Raw genomic sequence first — 20916 nt, forward strand, 5'->3', positions numbered from 1 at the left:
TACTACGGACAGGGGCAAATAAGACATTGCGGCTTGGCGAGACATATTGCCCCTCTTGGCAGCTCGGCCTCTAGCGCTTTCCGCGCTTGCTTGGGTCATCGGCTTGCTGAGGAGATCATTACTCGATTAGTTCTTGAGGGGTGAGTACGTTTTCGTCAGGTTCATGTCGTCTACGCTGGAGTATGATGTACAGTACTCATTATACTGGGAGGGCTGCCATTGTGGTCTAGCAAGCTCCAGTCAAAGTATATATGCGCCCTGGGGATACATGCTATGGTTTCGCAGACCCAGGTACGGATCGTTAGGCAACGGACACCACGACACTGGCATGCAACCCGCAGGCAGACCACATCCCGATCAACCCCGAATCGCTCTGTCAGCAGCGCACGATGCCGGTACCGGCGATTATCAGATTGATAAGAAGGCTTGATCTACGCCAAATGGCTCGTGATCGGTGGGTTATGGTTCGACGGAGCGGGACCAACGGGTGTGGAAAACTCTGCCTGCACGCTAAAGAACGGACTTGTGATGGCAGGCTATGCGTGTAGCCACTTACCAGGCCCAGAAGGAACCTCCATCGTACATGTAGACGGGCTAGGTCTCCTCTTAGCTTGTGGCACCGTAGGATGTGTCTTGCCAGTTTGGGTTATTGGCCGGTTCTGCGTCATAATCCTCCCAGGGTTGACTTTCCGAGGATGTCAAATAAATTGAGGTTGCATGCCAAGGATCTGATTACCAATTGCCAGGTGGAATTGAGTTCGGGGTCTCACTATAGACCCTGGCGAGTGCATGCCAAGAAGCAAGGTAGCCAATGATGGGGGCTTCCCAGAACAGGGGTTCAGTTTAGATGCGATTATCAGATTAGATGGTGGTCCGTCCGTGGGTCCCAGTCAACTGTGCGAGTGCTGATTGGTCACGTATAAGAAACAGGGTCCATGCCGTCCTGATACCACCCGACGGTAATTTTGAGATACCAGATACTAGCCGTACCGCAGGGGCCGTCGTACGACAATTCCCTTTTCCGCGGAGGACAAGCGGTCTCTATCAGATTTTAGTGTCGGTGAGAATCAATAGTGCCACTAAGCCGAGTCACGCCAGCGAGAACGAAAAACTCTCCTGCCACCTCTGCAAGCCGCTTGTTCTACGGAAGGTTGTCTGCTGGTGCTGTCGATACCTTTCTCTGTGGTCTCGACGCGTGTCTTAAGCACCACCCTTCTCGAGCGCAACATTGGGCAAAGATCTGCTCTTCTTTTGACCATCGTGTCTGCTCATTCCACAAACCAGCCATGGCAAGTCGTGCTTCGCTCGATCGTACTCGAGTCCATCAGACTTCATCCGCAGACCAAGTGACTACCTCCGACCCTGAGAGGCACGACCATCCCACCTCGAATGACAAGGAAGCTCAAGGGCAAGTCAGCGAAACAATGGAGAACGGAGCAACTGGCGTCAACAAGGTGGAGGCTGCAGCTTACGTCTGGACCAAGAAGACATTGCTGGTGATTTACGCCTGGTCCGTCACCCTTCCTGTCTCCCACCCCATCCAAAAAGCTAACAAGTTCCTTCATCGCAGGATTTGGGTCTGTTTCTTCATGCTCGCCTTTCACTCCTCGATCGGCCTGAACGTTTTAGTATACGCATACGCAAACTTCAACACCGCCCCGGAGATCTCGACAGCCGCCATCCTGGCGACCGTCGTCGGCGGCGTGATGAAGCTGCCAGTAGCCAAGATCCTGAACGTCTGGGGCCGCGCAGAAGCGCTCCTCATCTTCACCTCGCTCTTCGTGCTGGGCATCATCGTCCTAGCGTCGTGCACGGGGCCCAGCGGCTTCGCGGCCGGCTACGTGCTGTACTGGGTGAGCTACAACGCACTCTACCTGATCCTGGACGTGTTCATGGCGGACACCTCGGGCCTACGCAACCGCGCCTTCGCCTTCGGCTTCTCCAACACCCCCTTCATCTGCACAGCCTTCACCGGGCCCCTCGCCGCCCAGTCTTTCCTGAGCATGACATCATGGCGCTGGGCCTATGGCGCCTTCGCCATCGTCTTCCCGTGCGTCTTCCTGCCCCTGGCGGTAGTCTTCAAGTTCCACGAGCGCAAAGCCAAACAACTGGGCCTCTACACCCCCCGCCAGAGCAACCGGACCTGGACGCAGTCCGTGCTGCATTACATCCACGAGTTCGACGGTAAGCCCCGGGCCCCCGGGCCCCAGTCTCCGCCTCCCCTAAAACTCCTAACTAACCCCAAACTGTCGCACCCACAGCCATCGGCGCCCTCATCCTGATGGCAGCCTTCATCCTCCTCCTCCTCCCCTTCAGCCTCACCGTCTACGGCCGCGCGCAATACCGCTCCGCGACCTTCATCGCGATGCTGGTCATCGGCGTCGTTCTCCTCCTCCTGTTCACAGCATGGGAACGGCGGTACGCGCGCCACCCGTTCATCCGGTACAGCCTGCTCCGCCAACCGACCGTGCTCGGCGCGTGCCTGCTCTCGGCCTTCCTGAACCTCGGGTACGCGGCGTGGGACCTCTACTTCCTGAACTTCGCGATGGTCGTGCACGACCTCTCCGCCGCGGAGGGCGGGTACATGAACCAGATCTACAACATCGGGTCGTGCTTCTGGGCCCCGCTGTTCGGGCTGTATATCCGCCAGACGAAGCGTTTCAAGCATGCGTGTCTGTACTTCGGGCTCCCCCTAATGATCCTCGGGTCCGGGCTGATGGTCTACTTCCGCGGGGAGCACCATCACATCGGGTACGTGGTGATGTGCCAGATCTTCATCGCCGTCGCGGGCGGCACGCTGGTCATCGGCCAGGATATGGCGGTCATGGCGGTCGCGGACCACGATGGCGTGCCCATGATGCTGTCGATCCTGGGGTTGTTTGCGAGCTTGGGCGGTGCGGCGGGGAATACCGTCGGCTCCGCGGTGTATACCAATGTCTTTCCGGATCGGCTACGGGAGGCGCTGCCCCTGGCAGTCAAACGCGACTGGGCGGATATCTACCTGGGTGGGTACCTGGCGCAGATGGAATATCCGGTCGGGTCGGAGGTGCGCACGGCGATAAATTTTGCCTGGGGCGAGAGTCAGAAGTATAGCTGTATTGCGACGACGGCGGTGCTGGTGCTCGGGTTCCCGTGTATTCTGATTTGGAAGAACGTGAGCGTGGATCAGCGGCAGAATAAGGGGGTGATGCTGTAGGTCTGGGGAGTGTGCTGGTGATGGAGTTTCGAAGGGTGAGAAAGGAGGGTAATTATGCTACTAGGTTGTTGCTGTGCGGAAGTTTGTAAATTAATAGTGTGATCTTGCGGTTTTTGGGTGCCTGTCAATGGGGACGGCTGTTCTTATATATGTGCAAATGTCTATATACCTAATCCTCCACTCTAGTAATTCAGACAACAGATGAAGTTGTACTATCTACCAACCGTCTAACACAATCATATATCCAACGACTGATGAACCACACTCTCCCGATAAATAGCACTCCGCTCCACCAGCTCCGCATGCGTCCCCTGCACCGTACACCGGCCCTCCTCAATCAAGAAAATCCGATCCGCCCGATAAATCGTCCGCAGTCGATGCGCAATCGCCACGATCGTCGTCTTCCCCACGAACCCCTGCAACGCCTTCTGGATTTGCCGTTCTGACTCCCCGTCCAATGCACTTGTTGACTCATCTAGCAGCAACAGCCGGGGCTTGCGTAGAAACGCCCGCGCGATCGCCAGCCGCTGCCGCTGGCCGCCCGAGAACTGCTTCCCGTTGTGGGCGCAGATCGTCTCGTACTGGTCCGGCAAGTCCATGATCACGTCGTGAATCTGAGCGAGTTTGCACGCGGCCTCGATCTCGGACTGTGTGGGTGTGTCATTGGGCCGCGCGCCGAGGGCAATATTGAAGGCTACGCTGCCTTCGAAGAGCACACTCTCCTGCGGGACGAGGGCGATCTCGTTGCGGAAGTCCGTGGAGCGAAGGCGGGTGATGTCCTGATTGTCGATGTGGATGGCTCCGGAGGACGGGTAGTAGAAGCGTTCCAGCATGGCCAGGATGGTAGACTTACCGGACCCGCTGGGCCCGACGAGGGCGTAGAACCCCCCTGGAGCAAAGGTGATGCTCAGGCCGCGGAGGACGGGGAGGTCCGGCGAGGTAGGGTACGAGAAGTGCACGTGACGCAGCTCGGCGCCAATCGGGGTAGGTGAAGCTGTCGATTCAGAAGGGGGCATCAAGGCTGGGTTGGCTTCGACGTCGACATCCGACTTCTCCCCGCACGGGATAATCTCCTTGTGCGTGTCCGTTCGGGCTTCCTTCTCCGCGGAGTCAGTGTTTACCAAGTCCACGATGCGAGAAGCAGCCTTGCCGGCTTTGGAGAGGTCGGGTGCAAGGGCGAGCATCTGGCCGCAGGATTGGGTGCTGAAGAGTAACGCGGGCAGGACAATGAAGAACTGCGTTTGGGAGTAGAGACCCGAGGCAATCTGCTTGGAGCCCCACCAGTAGGCAAGGGCGCTGATCAGATTGCTGACGCTGAAGGCAGTGGCCAGCCAGAAGTTGCCCCAAGCAATAGCCTTCATGGTCCTCTGGTATGGCCCCTGAATCGCGTGGATAAATTCCCGGTAAAGCTGTTTCTCCAGCGAGAATCCAGCCACAAAACGCAGGTTCCCCAGCGCCTCGACGGTGATCTCGGTAACCCGCGAGAATGCTTTCTTGTGCCGCTCGGCGAATTGATTCTGCACACGGAGCTTCATGACCCCGGCTGCCAAGAGGACAGGGATGGTAGGCAGCAGGACAATGGATATCTTCCACGCAACGATGAACGAGATGATAATGCCGGCAAATAAATTGACTGTCGTTGCTAGCAAAAGACCAATGGTTGTTCCAGTCAGGCCGCTGATAGCTGAAGCATCGCCGGTGAGGTACGAGATCAACGTTCCTGGACTGCGTCCGTCAGTACCATGCCAGGTTATAGTCTGGGCAAGCAAGGAGCGGAAGGAAGCAACACGGATGCGATAGAGAGTCTGATCAGCAGCCCAGCTATAGGCACAGCCACCAATGATATTGGCAAAGAACTCGACGAGCCCGACAATGAAGAACATGAGGCCGAAGAAACTCCCGCTGTGTCTAATGCTGGGAGTACCCTTGCATGGACTGAGCGCTCCCAGCGTATTGCCGAATAGAACCGCGTTTGAGCTGTAACTAGCACCGATAATGACCGACATACCCAGACCTAGTACGATCAGAAGAAGGTTGGGGCGGATGAAAGAGAAACAAATATTCAAGGTTAGCCATCTCGAGTGAGGGGGATCCTCCTGCTCCGGTCCCGATTTGTTTTGCACGGTCGCGTTGATCTTATCTTTCTCGTGGATGTTGTCTTTCTCAGTGACAGGAACCAGCGGACTCTGAATGTCAGATCTTTCAATCATGCTGCCAGCTGCCGTCACAAGCTCTTGTGACTCCCCATGATCCAACTTTTGCTGTGCAACCATGGCTGCATATCTACCATTCCTTTCCATCAACTCTTGAGGAGAACCATACTCAGCCACCCGGCCCTTCTCAATGACAATGATTTGATCAGCGTCCTTGACCGTCGCCAGCCGGTGCGCGATAGAGACGATCGTAGTAGTCCCCGACACCTTGAGGAGGGCCTCATGGATCAAGCGTTCACTGATAGAGTCAAGTGCAGCGGTTGCCTCATCGAGTACAAGTAACTTGGGCTCACGAACAAGGGCGGTTGCAAGAGCAATGCGCTGCCGTTGACCACCGCTCAGTTGACCTCCAGCAGTCCCAACACTCGTCGCGATCCCAAAGGGCTGGGCCTCAATAAACGACAATGCATTCGCCTTGTCAGCAGCCTCTTTCGCCCGACGAACGATCTCGGCAATTCTGGGATCGCAAGCAGTCAAAACGTCCTTTTCCGGAGTTCCCGCTTGAATCTGCTCCACGACACCCGACAGACTCATATCCAGAATCACCTCCGTCAGATTCTCGTGCGCTGTGGACCCGACGAGCCCGTATGCGATGTTCTCCAAGATCGACCGATCAAAGAGTTGGGATTCTTGCTGGACGAATCCCAACTGGCCGCGCAGGCTTGCCACGTTCAAAGCACGGATATCCTGACTCTCAATCCGGACCATCCCGGACGATGGATCATAGAAGCGCTCCAGGAGTGCCACGATGGTGGACTTCCCACCTCCCGACGGTCCGACAATGGCTGTATGCTTTTTGGGGGGGATGATACAGTGAACGCCTTGCAGAACGGGGTTCGTAGGACGTGCGGGGTATGTAAAGTAAACATCTTCGAAGATGATCTCCTTATCAGCGAGATCTATCCTCTTTTGCCCCGTCTCCGAAGTACCATCGATCGCGGAGTCACGGTTAATGACTTCCAGTAATCGTTCGGATGCACTCGCAGCAGCACTGAACACGTGCATGTACGGAGAGACTTGACTCAAGATGAAGGAGGCTGTACGGCATCTGTCAGCATGCGTAGCTAGACCAATGGGAAATTCCCAGCTGCCAATCTCATAACAGGAAGGCAAGAAAATCAGAAGAAGACCAACCATCAATGAGAATAAAGATCACGGTGTACACAGCCCCAAGGGAGACCCCAGAGCCCACACCATCAATGTAGTCCGCGATCAGGTCCGAACCCTTCCAATACGCCAGGGCATTGGAGGAGTACACAATAAAAAACAGAAACCCCATCTGGGCCGCATGTACTGCTGCCTTCTTCAGTGCATCCTTGCGCGCACTGAAGAGATTCGAAGAGAACAGCTCCTCCAGGCGCCGATGGGCATTGAAAGCATGCACGATGCGGGGATGCGACAAACTGGACGAAGCAATAGACGTCGCCCGATCGACATGTTTCCCGACGCGGTTGCCATACCGCGAGGTAAAGTGGCCTCCCACCAGCGACATCGCAAAGAAGCACGGCACGATGGCGATCAGAATCCCCGCCACAACGGGCACTTTGATGAAGGCCACGATGTACGCGGTGATGAAATACGACAGCGTCGCGATGTATATGCCCACCTTCTCCGAGGTCCCCGACTGCACTGTTTCAATGTCACTCACCAGCCGCGAGACGACCTGTCCCGAGGGCAACGTGTCATGGAACGCGGCTTCCTGGCGGATCAAGCTGCGGAAGTACGCCTTGCGGTAGCGGCGGGCCAGACGCTCGCTCACCAGCGCCCAGCAGGCGGCGTAGATGTAGATGGCGGCGAAGTTGAAGATGGTGATGTAGATCAAGTAGAGGACTTTCGTGCGGACGGAGGATGGGTCGTAGGTCGTCGCGGAGCAGGAGACATCATTGAGCTCGTTGATGAGCTGGCCGAGGACGATCCCCAGCAGAGGCTCGGGGATGCCGGCTGCAATGGCGAAGAGGGTGCCGACGGTTATAAGAGCAAGGTCGACGCGGGTGTAATTGAGCGAGAATAGCAGACGGATGAAGCTAAACGCAGTCTTGATGTCCCTCGGTTTTGGTATATGTCCTGACACCAGGTGGATCTATATTTGTCAGTGGTTTGTGCAAGAAATAAAGAGGGTGAAATCTTACGACTTTCTGTGCATGGCTTGGGCGCTTGACAGCTCCTTCCGTCTGATCGCTTTTCGAAGGCTCTGATGCTGGCATTTTGAAGCAGCAACACCCTTGGCTGCAGCGGCGCAAGAACTGTGAGAGCTCGAGAGAAGCAAGTATAGAACAACAGCGTTGACCTCTATTTCGGCAGTCACTCAACCGACAACATCTCGGCCACGGAAGCAATACGGACTCCGATCATTGGCATGCTTTACGTAAAAACAAAGGTTAGATTATCAGATCATCAGATAAGAGGGATATTGCTGTCTCCGCGGATTACCGGTATCATACCCAAAATACTCGTAACGCCTATACTTCGTATTATTTTCCGCCCTTGTTTTGCAAACATACACAACACTGCCTCTGCCCCCACCAAGCAAAACATTGTCACCTTCCTTTTCAAGGGTAGTTTCACAGCTGGTCTATTGCAAGAGTTCTGACCCTTTTTGTACTGTCTCATCCATGTGTCTTAGACTCGGTCTGGGCATGATGGAGTATCGTCCTTGAAAGCCCCAACAGGCACCTTGCAGAGCTCGGCTATTGCGAAAATATTAGAATTCTTCGCTCAGCTTAATTCCTCTCCAACTCAACATCTTTTTCATAACTCGGAAATCTAAGGATTTGCGAGCAACACAGCTACCTTTTCCCATCAGACTTTGATCCTCGCGATGGAGGTATTGGGGAGGGGGAGTGGCGCTACGAGACAGACGGAGGGTTCGCCAACAAGATCCCTTCAGCTGGAGGCCGATCCATCAAGAATCATTACGTATTGAGGAACGGATTGTCTCAGTCACCGGGCGGGGACTTCTCCCGACGGGCAAATGGGCTTGAAATGCCAAACCAAGGGCGAGAGGGACAAATGAAGACGAGCATGGCAAAATAGACACATCATCCGAACAGTGGCAACACACTTCCTTCTGGTACCCTGGGGGAAGTCTCGAATATGCAATCTGCGCGATTTCTTCTGCAACTCCACATGCAATAAATGATCATGAACATTACTCCCAGCGCAGGGCCCAGACATCCTTCCGCGATGTAACATCAACCTAGATAATCACACTTGGCAACAAATGTTCGGTTCACGGGATTTCGCCGGTCAAGGACGGTGAAAGGCGCTGCCTCGTGAGGGAAAGCCGGCCCGTGTCTCTTATGTAGTATGGCAACTTTTCCAACAGACTGTGGATTGCAAGACCTACCAAGTCACTGAGTTCGCGTTTAAAAATTCTTCCCCAGTCGACAACCCTGGTTAGCCCCCACTCCCCTTATGTTCCTGGTTGTAAGTCTTTTGGGAGAGCAGGTGAGCAAGTGAGCAGGTGAAACAGCGACATGCGAGCATTTCTCGGCGGTTCTGCGCACGAAAAAGGCAGGTTAGGTCCGGTCCACGGAGGAGGGTGGAGTGGCACGATTGCAACGAATTGGACCACAAACTTCCAAGTGATGGGGGTGGGAAGATTGGGAGGCCGCCTATGGTTATCAAGGCTCCATTCATGCATAAATATTCTGGTCGTTTCATGCCATTGTGGCCCATATTGTTAGAAGACGTTCAGGCAGGATTCTGGCAGCGCTGGGGACGGTGAATGGAGGTTTACCGGTTTAGCCAAGGGCTGAATGGTTCTTCTAATTGTTCGCTGAAGGGAGGGATGAGGGAAAGCTTAGCTGTTGGTAGGATGATTAGTTCGTGTTGAGATCAGTCGAATATCAGTCTCAACGTCCCGAGTAACGATAATCTTACTACCACATCATTAACCCTGAAAATTTCCTTTTCTTGCTCCATTCGCTGCTTAAGGCAGGAGTATCCTTATGCTTGAGGGACACTTAGTAAAGGATTTCGTGCCCGGGTTGAAAATACAGCACAAGTACCGGATAGCGAGGCTATAAGTGGGATTGAGCCACGGCTCATTATCAGAAAACAGTCTCACCTTCCACAGCCTGGAAACAATATATAGGCTTTCAAGACCTCGATGTAAATTTCTATTTGTCACAAGTCTCTGTGACCGCTTGAAAATTCACTTCGCCAGGATACCGAGCTTTCATGCAAAGTACACAAATTATTCTCCATGAACTTACAGCGAATATTTATCTATAGAGAAATACAACTGTCAGGCAAGCATGCAGATCACAACCCCAACCACAATACTACGAGCTTAAAACGCAGATTCTAACACAAAAGAATGAAGGGAATAACGCTAAACTACTATACCTCCTAATAACGCACTTCCCTCTCACTCAGGCGACCTCAATGCACTCCTTCGGTCAAATGTCAAAATGTATATGTGAATAGTCTGAGGAGATCTTTTTATAAAGGCTTTTCCTGGCGAGAATTCACAGGATATACGCAAACCTTTGCAATTCACAACCTGGAAGCTGTACTGCTTCTATCTCCATTGCAGTCTGGTATCTTTACTAAGATCTAACGCAGTTAGCCACACAGCTCAAGGAAACCTTCACATCAACTTCAGTACTCAACATGGTGAATGATTCTTCTGGGCCAAGTCAATTCAAACAATGTTAATGGATAGTCATGAGTTTTGGCTCTCAGATACTGGCATCATCAGTGCTCACTAGACTCTGAGACCACTTAACGAACTGTTCCTTCTTTGGGGCACTTGCACATCTACCCTCTCTCCTCCCCTCGCATAAGCATTCCTGCTGTCTCTTCCACGGACGTCCCATTCTCATCCAGGACATTCTTCAGATTCCAAAGCACTTAACAAAAGATATAGCGTGTAATACAGAGATCAAGTCGAGCAGAAACTGCTCCGCGGGAAAGTCATCGAGGAAGGAGCTCAATAAGTGTGCCATCCCCGGCGAGCTTCTGTTTTCACAGATAGGTATCAAATCAATAACCCTGTGCCTCCTTCCCAAGCCATCCCTAACCTCTCTATTATAAAGACATGCAAATCGCGCTCTATCGTCTCTTTAAGTGATTGATGCGAACACGAAGCCGTGCAACTATTCCAAGGGATGCAAACCCGCCATGACCACATAGTGTCGCCATCTCCCGGGCCACCACCATCTATTGCGGTACTTCCCCGCCCCTCCATCTCTCTACTAATCAATTGACAGCAACTGATCATCCCCATCAGCCTCAACACCTTGTTGCTATCCTCCCCTCGAAACGATGGCCGACAATACCCCAGAAGAACCACCCGACTACCCTCTCCTCGAAGAAGCCACTCTGCTGAAATTCGAAGGAAGAGAGTTCCCAGTCGGCACAGACAGATATCGACTGGACCGACTGGTCTCCGAGAAAGTATTCCGCCCCTACAGCGAGCGACGCGCCGTCTTTCATGCCACCAAGCTCGATGATCAGCAGCAGCAACAGCGGCAGCAAGCCGTGGTCAAATTCTTCATCCAGTGAGAGTCCCTCGTCAGAAGCCTTCCCCCCCCCCCCTTCCTTACAACCACCCAGGTCCAGCAGAGGCTAAATTGAGTTCCACTATCTTCTCCGCATTCAGCCAACACCCAACACACAAATGCACTTTCCAGGGCGTCGCGCAACCCGAATTCGAATGGGAAGTGCAAGCGTTAGAGGCAGCCCGGGGGCTGGACGGCTTCCCCCAGCTCCTGAACTGGGAAAGCACCGTCCAGAGCGCCGAGTTCGAGAACCCGGGCGGGCGGATGAATCTCATCGCCATGACGCGGCTGCCGGGCTTTCCTCTGACGTTTTACATCTACGATTTCCGCGAGCAGTCGCAGGTTGATGCGATCAAGGCGCGAGTGGTAGAGCTGGTGGAGTGAGGGGATTCGGCGTCTACACCTCTATGCTTTGGTTGCTAATTTTGCTTGCTTCCTCCAGAGCACTGCGCCTCCACGGGCAGGAGTACACGGAGGGGGACTCGGACAAGATAATTTATGATCCAGCAACTGGACAAGTGTGAGAGATTTGTTGCCATTCCACGCGCCCGGCCTATTCTTCGGGATTCTGACTGTTGTTGTTATTGTTAGTGGGATTTGTTGTCTCGGACGATCGGTCGCCATTCGTTCTACTACCGAGCCGAATGATCCGATCACCGAAGACAGTCATGTGATCGATCAATTTGGACTTAACCTCTGGTATTAGTATTGGAATAATGGAGGAAGGAGAGATGCAGAGCAAGGGAAAGCGACGGCGGCCCGGTGGCCTTGCCTTAGGCTGCCAGCTCACCGCCCACCTCAGCAGCCTTAGCTAGTTCTCACAGATAGCCTAACATAGTCAGAATCCAAGCCTCTTCCACCTCTCTCAGAGGCGTCATCAAGAAGGAACATCTAGGATGAAGAGGCACAGTATGCCTTGGGCGTTTATGTTCAATATCTTTACAAGTCTCAAAAGTCCGGCCGTCACACGATTATTCACCAGGCCGAACAATTAGGTTCGAGTCGAGGTAACTCCCAAAAAGCGCTTCGAGCCACTTCATCTCTTGTACCACGGATTCTGCCCGATCTGCACACTCGAACGATCGTTCCGTAGGCGGTGACTGTCTCATCCTACTACCCAGCGACATCCAGCAGGCATCATCCTCTTCCGGGACGGTGGTAGTAGCTTCGTGCGACCGTAGAGGCGGCCCATGTGCGCAGCACCTAGCGTTCGATTGAACATGCACTCCGTTACCACTTGGATTTCTGTCGTGCGCGAGGTATAGGTCCTCGTGATCACAATCCGTCATACCAAGGTTCGGCAATGCGTTGGAAGGGGCTTGTATGTATGACGGCGCTGTTGTTACCTCCGACCCACTAGTCACACTGTTATCTTGTACGGACACGCGATGATGCCGGTGGGCTGGCGCTTTCAGTCGAAGGTACGAACTAGGTTCTGGGTTTCTGGATACAGGTGATGGAGGAAGCTTATCGGTATGTGATGCCGGAAATTTGTGCAAGACAGGTGTCAATCCTTTCGGAGGGTCATGACGGTCGGTAACTACTGGAGAAGAGCGAGCGCCTCTAGCCATGACTCGCCGTACGATGTGACCCAGCTTTGACACGTTCCGGATTAACTTCCCCGAGACCCATGTTCTACGAGGGTAGGCTTCCAAAACCTGAATTGCCTTCACGGTTATGTCGCCAAACGCATCCTTGTATGACGGCTGTTTGATGATCAGTCCGATTGAGATGATGGCCGCGCTGAGTAGGTAATGGAAAAAAGGGTATGTGGAGACCGTCTGCTCCTCGGGAATCTCGATGCACTCTTGGATCACGTCATCTGCAATTTGTGCACATATCTGTTCATTGTCGAGCCTGGTAAGAATGGCGGCGGGGGATGAAGTGGCCTCCTGAAGCATGGGCCTGCGGATGAGTAGACGCAGCGAGAGCCATCGCTGCAAAATGTTAGTGTATTACTCTAGAAGATCCAAATGTTGGAGATTGTGATGAACATACGACCCGCATGAGCGTTTGCTGCTTGGCTAGCCATTCTACTGGCTGCTTGGAATGGGATCCTCGCTGCCAAAGGTGGTAGACAAACTCTGGTGGGATCTCCTCTTGCGCCCGAGAGATCAAGTGCTCGAAGTGTTCGCGGAGCAGGGGACTATCCCGAGGAGAGGGTTGCAAAACTGAATCAGCACCGTACATCCCCTCCCAAACCTTTCCCAGCACCCGAGAATATGTCACCATTGCAGTGAGGTACGGGATCGGGGTCACTGCGCCGGTGGCTCTGTTGGGTGTTTGCAGAGCGGAGACTAGACTCAAAACCGAGTCCACTCGACGATAAAAAAGGTAATCATCATGTAGGTCCTGTGGTAAAGGTGTATTTACGTTGATGTCCTGGATCAGAAATGGGCGCCCAGTGTCGATGGCGAGTCGGCGATCCATGGTATAGAGACACCACCAAAGCCGCCGATTGATTTCAATCTCAGACGGTGTCAGCCCTTCTATAACAGGCTGGGACCGATGAAGCCCCAGATAATGAGCGTGCGAAATGGCAATCGCGAGAAGCTTTTCTGCTTTGTTAATCATGTCCAAGCGAAATAGATAAATGACCTGGATGTCTCATGGTCAGCTCACAACATTCCCCTTCACCAGAGGAGCAACAGGAAGTTGGCGAAACAACATATCATACCATCAAAGCTAGCGTCTGCAACACCAAGATCTGATCGGAGCATTCTTCGAAGCAATCGAGTATGTCGCCAACGAGCTCTGCAGCAGCTCGATACAGACTCCACCCCGCAGAGTGTCGAGCCTCTGCACCAGCAATGCGAGGCGACGCAGTACAACGTCCCGTAGCGAGACAAATCAGTAGTTGAGCGACCACAAATTGTTTGTGCCGTCCGGTCGGCATACTTGGCTCCGTATCACCCAAGGACCATGTGGTCCATGTTTGTGTGTATCGGTGCCACAGGGTCGGGAGATGAAGGAGTGGATACATGGTGTGAATCTCGTTGCAAAAGATATGCAAGAATTCATCCCAGTGAACTCTATCTGCCTCAATGCCATGTTTGTGTAGAAGCCTATCAAGATCGGATGCCTCGCGAGATGTGGCTTCGGCATCTGGGGAAGACGGGACAGGGGTTAAGGCCGGTGTCGACCGTCGAGTTGGACTGTGAGCAATCGCAGTCTCGAATGTGCGGTCCGATCTCACCAAGTCACCCTCCACCTGATTAAGAGTATATTGAATGGATGTCTCGCCTGAAAAGCTGGGGGGTTGACTCTGCATCAACTCATTCTGCCTGGGTGTAGTACTTGAACGGGTCCCGCCCGAAGGCATACGCTGGCGCGACGCCGTCACAGCGACAGGATGTCGCTCACCACGTACCGTTGCAGAATGTAAAGCCAGGGTGTCAAGGGTGCGATGAACCATCTGCTCCAGATGCTCTAGGCGGAATGCAAGCTCTCTGGTGGTTGGGCTACCATCGTGACCATGATTCTCAAGTGGGTTGTGCAGGGGTATGGTGCTATGAGAGCGAACTGTCTCCGCTGTTTCAAGACTGTCACGCCTTCTGGCCGAACCGCGATCTTGAATAGCATCCGCTTGGTTCCTGGCCGATCGACGCCGCATATCGGTGCTTCGCTTGCCGCAGGTGCGCCCGTACACGGCACAAGGTGTGCAGAGGAGCAGTCCGTCACACTAAATCATTATCGTTGTTATTGCATCCGACTCGGAACCTGGAATTGAATTTGTGTCTTACTTTGATCTTCCTTTGTTGGCACTGGTCACTGCTGGAGTCTTAGCGTCTGCGGCGCTTGCTGGGATCAGGATGGGGGACGAAACGAGCAACGCACCACGCCTGGGAGACATATTTTCCCCGTTTCTGTCGTTTCGAGCCGGTCAGGTTCAGCTCAGAGGCGCTGCTGTGGTCTTCGACTGCATGGCGCTTCTTTGTAGCTGCTGTATCAGATCAGCCCGAGTTTTCGAATGTTTGTTGGTGTGGAGAAGGTAGTCCCACCTTGTTTTCGCGGCATCTGGTGAGTACTTGAAATTGTAGAAGCAGCCAGCTGAAACAAGCGGCTTGTTTACTCTGTTCACGTGATGATATTAGTGAAGTAGGGATTGGAACTACTTGCTCAGAAGACTGGTCCGATGGGAGGAGATGAGGTGGTGGGTTGTAATTCGAGTCTCCGGTTGAATCGGCATCGTTGACCGAACGATCGTCGGAATTACAGACGGAATTGTCCAGTACCCGGAACTGAAACCGCCGCACTGCACCAGTTGGCAATCGGCATCTCTCAGTTCATCTTTATCATGATGCGGTGTAGATTGATAGTGGTACATGCATGAACGTCCAAAATCGAACGGTACACTCTCAGTCACAATGTTCATATGTTGCTTCGTCTGGAAAGATTGGGAGAGAGTACAGTACTGTACATATAGGTCGAGTTCTCATGTCCCCGTCCACGCCGGGGCCCGTCAGCCTTATTTGTGCCTCAGGCATGAAGGCCCTTGCTTATATAACCTTGACAAGGCTGGACCCCCCACAGGACTGAATCGACAAAGCTCTGTGGGACGTCTCTCACTTATTTAGGGAATAAGATCATAAGGGCTCAGTGCGATTGATATCATCTGTCTAGATGTGGGTGATCCGATGTTCCGAGCTCGAGGGGTCGGCGCAGTACGTTCCGCTTCCAATAATTCTCACCATAACAACGATTGTACTGTACTGATTTCAGGGTCCAGTGAGCGAGATCAAAGTCAAGAATACGAAGTACGAAACCTACTAATGACAGAACTAAGAATACCACGAGGTTCAATTCAGCACGAGGTCTTCGGGTGGAATTACCGCCATCCAGTGTCCTCAAGCCGCAAACAACCTACTCTATACAGGCGACCCCCCAAAGACAGTGTCGAACAGCACCTAAAACATATACACCCTCCCCTCCCCAGGGTCTAGATCACAAATAAAGTTCCCCAGCCGAACCCACTCCCCATCTGACACTCCGCCGATCGTACTCGTGTTTGGCGTAGCAGGGCCAAGCGGAGAGGAGCTCGTGTGCACGGGCCCTGCGACGCCATCCAGCGCGAGACCCATGGATAGTCCGTCCCGTGCCGCTGCCCTGTTAAGGCTGCAGTAGCTGCCTCCCTCGTTCATCCCCTTCTCCGTGCTGATCTCTCTCTCTCTCTCTCTTTCTCTCTGGCACCTCTCACTCAATGCATACACAGATCTAACCATATCCACCACTGCCTATACAAGAGCAATCATGTCCTGCCTACCGAAACCATCGCGCACGCTAACCCGCCCAGCCCCAACAGACCACCCGACCAAACCCCTCATCATCCTCTGCGACGGGACCTGGTGCGGTCGCGAGACCAACACCCGCAGCAACATCTACAAACTCGCCGAACTGTTCGGCGTACGAATCGGCGCCCGGATCCAATCTCCGGACGGGGTCCTCTATCTTGAAGGTGTAGGACTGGGTAGTTCGTTCCTGGAGTATATCCCCTTCCCTGATCCTCCGCTCATCCCACACCCGTTGTTTGCCCAGACCACGACCATACCCCCAGCCCAACCACCACTAACACACCCCCACCCCACCCAGCTACCTCTTCAACGGCATGACCGGCCAAGACATCGGACAGCAATGCATCACGATCTACGAATACCTCGTACACAACTACACCTACCCTTCACACGAGATCTGGCTCTTCGGACTCTCGCGGGGCGCCTACCTCGCGCGCGCCGTGGCGGGGATGATCAACAACTGCGGCATCGTGCGCCCGCTCCGGATTCCCGGCACCGGCGAGATCGACATGGCCCAAACCCGCCTCCTCTGCGAGACAGTCTACAACCTCTACCGCTCGCCGTACGCGAGCAACGCGCCGCACGCGCCGCAGTCCCTGCGCTTCCGGCAGACGAAATCCTGGCCGCTGATTGGCGACGAGGATCCGCAGGATGCGGCTGCGCCGCGCTTCCACCCGCCCATCCGGTTCATGGGCCTCCTCGACACGGTCGGCAGCTTGGGTATTCCCGAGTACACCGGCGGGGTGGGGCTGGACTGGCCGGTGTTCTACGATCAGCACGTCTCGACGGTCGTGGCGAATGTGCACCATGCGGTGTCGCTACACGATCGGCTGTTTATCTTCCAGCCGTGTCTGGTGAGTCGCGATTTGGCGAGGCATTGTGAGCGGGACTGGGACCGGTTTGGGGTGACGCGGCAGGAGTGGCTCCCGGGGTGCCACTACGATCTCGGCCGGCAGCGCTTCCGGTTTCTGCGCGAGTTTGGTGGTGGGTGGCTCGAGTCTCTGCTGGCTAGTCGGTGGTTTGGGTTTGCGAGCAAAGTCATCGAGCCGAACCATGTGTTGGCCGATCTGGCGCTGCGGTGGATGTTGCTGGCTATCCGGGCGCATAGCACGGCCCCCAATTATCAAGTGATATTGAACATTGATCGGGTGATTGAGGATGTGACGGAGAGTATTCATGGCAGAGCGTGGGAGCCTGGTCGCACCGGCGACGGTGATGTCTACGGGCATATTCTGTCGTATGCGCCGTTTGGGTCGTTCATTCTGGATGTTGTGCGGACGCTGCGGGGAACTCGAGGTAAGGTGTCTGCCCTCTATCAGTTGTTCTTCGATCTGCGGGACAGGCTCATTCCGGATGATGATGCGGTGGTCTATGATTTCTACGGGTTTGATGAGGATATCCCCGGGTGTGTGGGGGATTTGGCACGGGTGAGTGAGCGGCGCTACCCTTCTAGGTCGTATGTGAAGTGGAGGTTGAGGCAGTAGCGTCGTTTGTTGAACAGGGGAAACGCTGGTGGGGGTTGTGTCCTGCTATTGCATTAATCAATTGCTTCCACGGGGGTGGAAGTCATTTTGTACAAGGTATCTTGCAACAGACGAGGTGCTGTGGTACAACAGCTGGTAGGAAGTACAGATCATGCGCGGGACGGTGTAACTGTACCACACTCATGTACCTGGCTCCCGGGTCGAGGGACCTGCCGCAGTCGCGGGTAATGAATCCCCGTCCGTCAGTAGTCGAACATTGGAGGAACGGGTGACGTTTATTGATCCTTCAAGCTAAAGGTTTCGAACGTGTCTTCTTCCCTTTCATCCCGCAATCTCTCCAATGTGGCACAAGTATTAGAGTGTGCGGAAGTTCAACAGAAAAACAAGTAGCCGAACAATCATGCCACGCTCCATCTCTGGAATCCAAACGCCTCACGCGGCAACAAACCATCAACAACCCGGTGGGCGGACAGATCTCACTTATCCAAGCAGATGATAAAGATGAAGGGCACACCAAGTGACATCATCACAGCAATCAAACCACTCTACCCCGCAAGAGCGCCATGTTCATTTGGGGTGGCTGGGAACACAAAGTGGTGGCTGGTGGTACCACCGCGAGCAACCGATGCGGGGGAACAAGCAGAGGCACAATCACAACCTCGGCTGGGTATCTTATCTTATCGCGCCCCGCTTAGGGTTGGTCCTTCGCCCCGCATACTGGTCCACTGAAAGGCATCATTGGCCCAAGGGCAATCAAGATCATCATACTCTAGCAGTATTTCCGGCCATTGCGGTGCAATCCGGTGAAATTTCTCCGGTGGAGGCAGAAGTTATAAAGTACCGTCAACGACAGGGGTGCACTTCCACCCAGGAATCATTTGCCGAATCCCAATCCGATAACTAGGGTACCACCCATCAAAGGATCGTCGACCATGCGCTGGAAAATCATTTGGCCTCAACTCCTCAGGCTGGGCCTGCTGGGAGTAACTGCCGTGCAGGCCGTGAACCTCAGCACTTCTGCACAGAGTCTCTTCGACGAGTCGATGGTCATCCAAGATGCGATCTACGACCCGGCTGCCGCGTATCTCCGATACTTTTACTTCCCGCTTGCGGCTGGGCCGCATGAGACCCGGTCCAGCGTATGGTATGCGGCGGGGTTGCTGCAACGAGATCGTGGAGAGGACCGCAATGAAGCGGTGAGGATCTTGCAGAATGTCATCGGGGGGCAGGAGAAGAATGTCTCGGTGCAGTGGTACGGCGATTACACCAAGTACCCAGAACAACCGACGGTGGGGACGCCGGCTTATCCTCCTGTTGTGAGTATATATTCAGCCCATAAATTTGTGGCGGGGGCAAGGGCGGGCGGGATGCTGGGAGCTAACTTGGTACCTAGATCTATAATTCGTGGGATCCCAACTGGCGAGGGTTCATCGGGACGGCGTTGATTGTCATTTACGAGGAATTCGGCGACCGACTGCCCAGAACCGTGCAGGAGCTGATCCTCGACAGCCTGTACAACAACACCGTCGGGGATACCTACCGCGTCGGTGGCGTGGATGGCGACAATCTGTACCCCGCGTACTCGAACGCCTGGCTGATGCGGACGGTGGTGGGCTCCTGGACAGGACGCAAGTTCGGCAATGCCAATATGACGGCCGCAGGCGACCACGACGCCCGTGCGTTTTTGGAATTGTTCGACCGCAACGGCACGCTCTCCGAGTTCAATGGACCGACCTACGCCGGCGTCTCGCTGTATGCCCTCACCATCGCGGCCAAGTACCTCGGCGCGACGAACGCCACCATCGGCCAGCAGGCGCACCGCGTGATCGAGACCATCTGGGGCTACGAGTCGCAGCTGTGGAACGCCAACCTGCGCAACTTCGCCGGGCCGTGGGATCGATCATACGGCTATGACATGAACAAGTACGTGGCCATCATGTCGCTGTGGGTGTGGTCGCTGGTCGACAAGGAGCACGTCTTCCCCAATGCGACCTCACCAATCTGGACGATGGCCCACGCCGACGACTTTGAGATCGCGCCGCTCGTTGCCGTTCTGTCGGAATTTCATCAAACCCTCGTTCCGGCCGCTGCCCGCGCGCGTCTGCAAGGGTTCGCGGAGAACGAGCAGCGTACCTACAATGGGCACGCCTTTGCTCCGCCGGCGGATCTCGAACCGCGCAACATCACCACCTGGCTGTCACGTAACTTGACCATCGGAACCGCCTCCTTCAATCAGTCTGTTGTAGGTGGATTCTCGGAGGATTCGACCTCGTTCAGCCCCGTTGTCGTGCAGTGGCTCCGCCCTGACGCCTCGATCGGGTACTTCAACCTCTATGCTGAAGAGACTGCCCTGGTGGCCGACGTCGCCCCCTACGCGTTGAATCTCACCTACCCGCTGGGCAACGCGTCGAGCACATTTACGTTCGTGCTGGCTTCGAACCCTCTCGGCGCGAAGCGTGATATCGCTGGGTTCGAGGATGTAGACGGGCTCAGGATCAAAGTGGTAGGCGGTACTGTTGATCCCGTTCCAGATATCTCGTTTTGCGGGCTCTTGGGCGGCACGTGTGAAGTGATTCAGTGAGTCTCCTTTGCCACATCGCCATCTCCTACTGTATCCCATGGTAAATTGGAACTTACTAACCGTTCACTAGCAATTTTGAGTTCTGGAATGTGACATTCTCCTTGCCGGCGAGTTCCACAGCGGTTCCGAGCGTACAATTGGAATTTGGGTTCTGAGACGAAGATTGTGTTATTCGAGACCAATAGGATACGTGGTAGGCAATAATGATCGGAGCTCTTGGCCTTTCGCTGCATAGTGAAATTTAGCAAGCGAGAAACATGCTATTCAATGACTTATCTCCTTCTGTCAGGCATCACGGTGAAATTGTTCGGTAGAGTACAGACTCATGGAGCAATGCAAGAGGAGTCGACCTGCTCTCGAACAAGAAGATGAGAGGGCTCTTGAGCGTATGTGAAAGCAGCAATGGTGGATGAAGGGATGAGTGTTTGATGAGGGGATGAGACGCAATTGGGAAGGTGAAAGTTAGCACGTGATACCATCCGCAGGGGCCATGAGCATCTCGGGTACAATTAGATTTGCTAGGTGTGAAGCCACAGCAAACCTCGTCCTTGACTCTCGCTACCTGCAGTAATATAATCTGGAAGCAATAGATTGTGGCGGGGTGACTTTTTCAGGCCATCCGCCGTTTGTTTTGATCAAAACCA

The 20916-nt window shown here is 54.2% G+C and overlaps 6 protein-coding genes across 6 annotated transcripts; 4 read left to right on the plus strand and 2 right to left on the minus strand.

Annotated features, from left to right (window-relative positions):
- The first annotated feature begins 1174 nt into the window (after positions 1-1174).
- BO86DRAFT_355676 (MFS general substrate transporter) lies at positions 1175-3274 on the plus strand. The gene is made up of 3 exons (XM_025669634.1): positions 1175-1510; positions 1571-2184; positions 2262-3274. Exons 1-3 carry the CDS (start codon positions 1287-1289, stop codon positions 3194-3196), a joined length of 1773 nt encoding a protein of 590 aa, XP_025530850.1. The 5' UTR covers positions 1175-1286; the 3' UTR covers positions 3197-3274.
- Positions 3275-3432: 158 nt separating this feature from the next.
- Positions 3433-7944, minus strand: BO86DRAFT_440312 (ABC transporter ATP-binding protein; the record flags this gene model as incomplete). Its single annotated transcript, XM_025676200.1, has 3 exons — positions 3433-6446; positions 6544-7350; positions 7911-7944. 3 exons carry the CDS (start codon positions 7942-7944, stop codon positions 3433-3435), a joined length of 3855 nt encoding a protein of 1284 aa, XP_025530851.1.
- A 2678-nt stretch (positions 7945-10622) lies between these two features.
- Positions 10623-11561, plus strand: BO86DRAFT_440315 (uncharacterized protein). Its single transcript, XM_025676201.1, has 2 exons — positions 10623-10916; positions 11018-11561. The coding sequence occupies exons 1-2, from the start codon at positions 10681-10683 to the stop codon at positions 11298-11300; spliced, it is 519 nt and encodes a 172-aa protein (XP_025530852.1). The 5' UTR covers positions 10623-10680; the 3' UTR covers positions 11301-11561.
- A 277-nt stretch (positions 11562-11838) lies between these two features.
- On the minus strand, positions 11839-15032 carry BO86DRAFT_355679 (uncharacterized protein). The gene is made up of 6 exons (XM_025669635.1): positions 14918-15032; positions 14754-14859; positions 14660-14687; positions 13594-14598; positions 12915-13514; positions 11839-12853 (listed from the first exon to the last, which is right to left on the minus strand). Exons 1-6 carry the CDS (start codon positions 14931-14933, stop codon positions 11888-11890), a joined length of 2721 nt encoding a protein of 906 aa, XP_025530853.1. The 5' UTR covers positions 14934-15032; the 3' UTR covers positions 11839-11887.
- Positions 15033-16506: 1474 nt separating this feature from the next.
- Positions 16507-17736, plus strand: BO86DRAFT_386514 (T6SS phospholipase effector Tle1-like catalytic domain-containing protein). Its single transcript, XM_025671352.1, has one exon. It carries the CDS (start codon positions 16522-16524, stop codon positions 17689-17691), a length of 1170 nt encoding a protein of 389 aa, XP_025530854.1. The 5' UTR covers positions 16507-16521; the 3' UTR covers positions 17692-17736.
- A 434-nt stretch (positions 17737-18170) lies between these two features.
- Positions 18171-20702, plus strand: BO86DRAFT_407375 (uncharacterized protein). Its single transcript, XM_025674262.1, has 3 exons — positions 18171-19007; positions 19085-20268; positions 20343-20702. Exons 1-3 carry the CDS (start codon positions 18624-18626, stop codon positions 20425-20427), a joined length of 1653 nt encoding a protein of 550 aa, XP_025530855.1. The 5' UTR covers positions 18171-18623; the 3' UTR covers positions 20428-20702.
- Positions 20703-20916: the final 214 nt, after the last annotated feature.

The sequence above is a fragment of the Aspergillus japonicus genome, assembly GCF_003184785.1.
Source record: "Aspergillus japonicus CBS 114.51 unplaced genomic scaffold BO86scaffold_7, whole genome shotgun sequence".
Lineage (NCBI taxonomy): Eukaryota > Fungi > Ascomycota > Eurotiomycetes > Eurotiales > Aspergillaceae > Aspergillus > Aspergillus japonicus.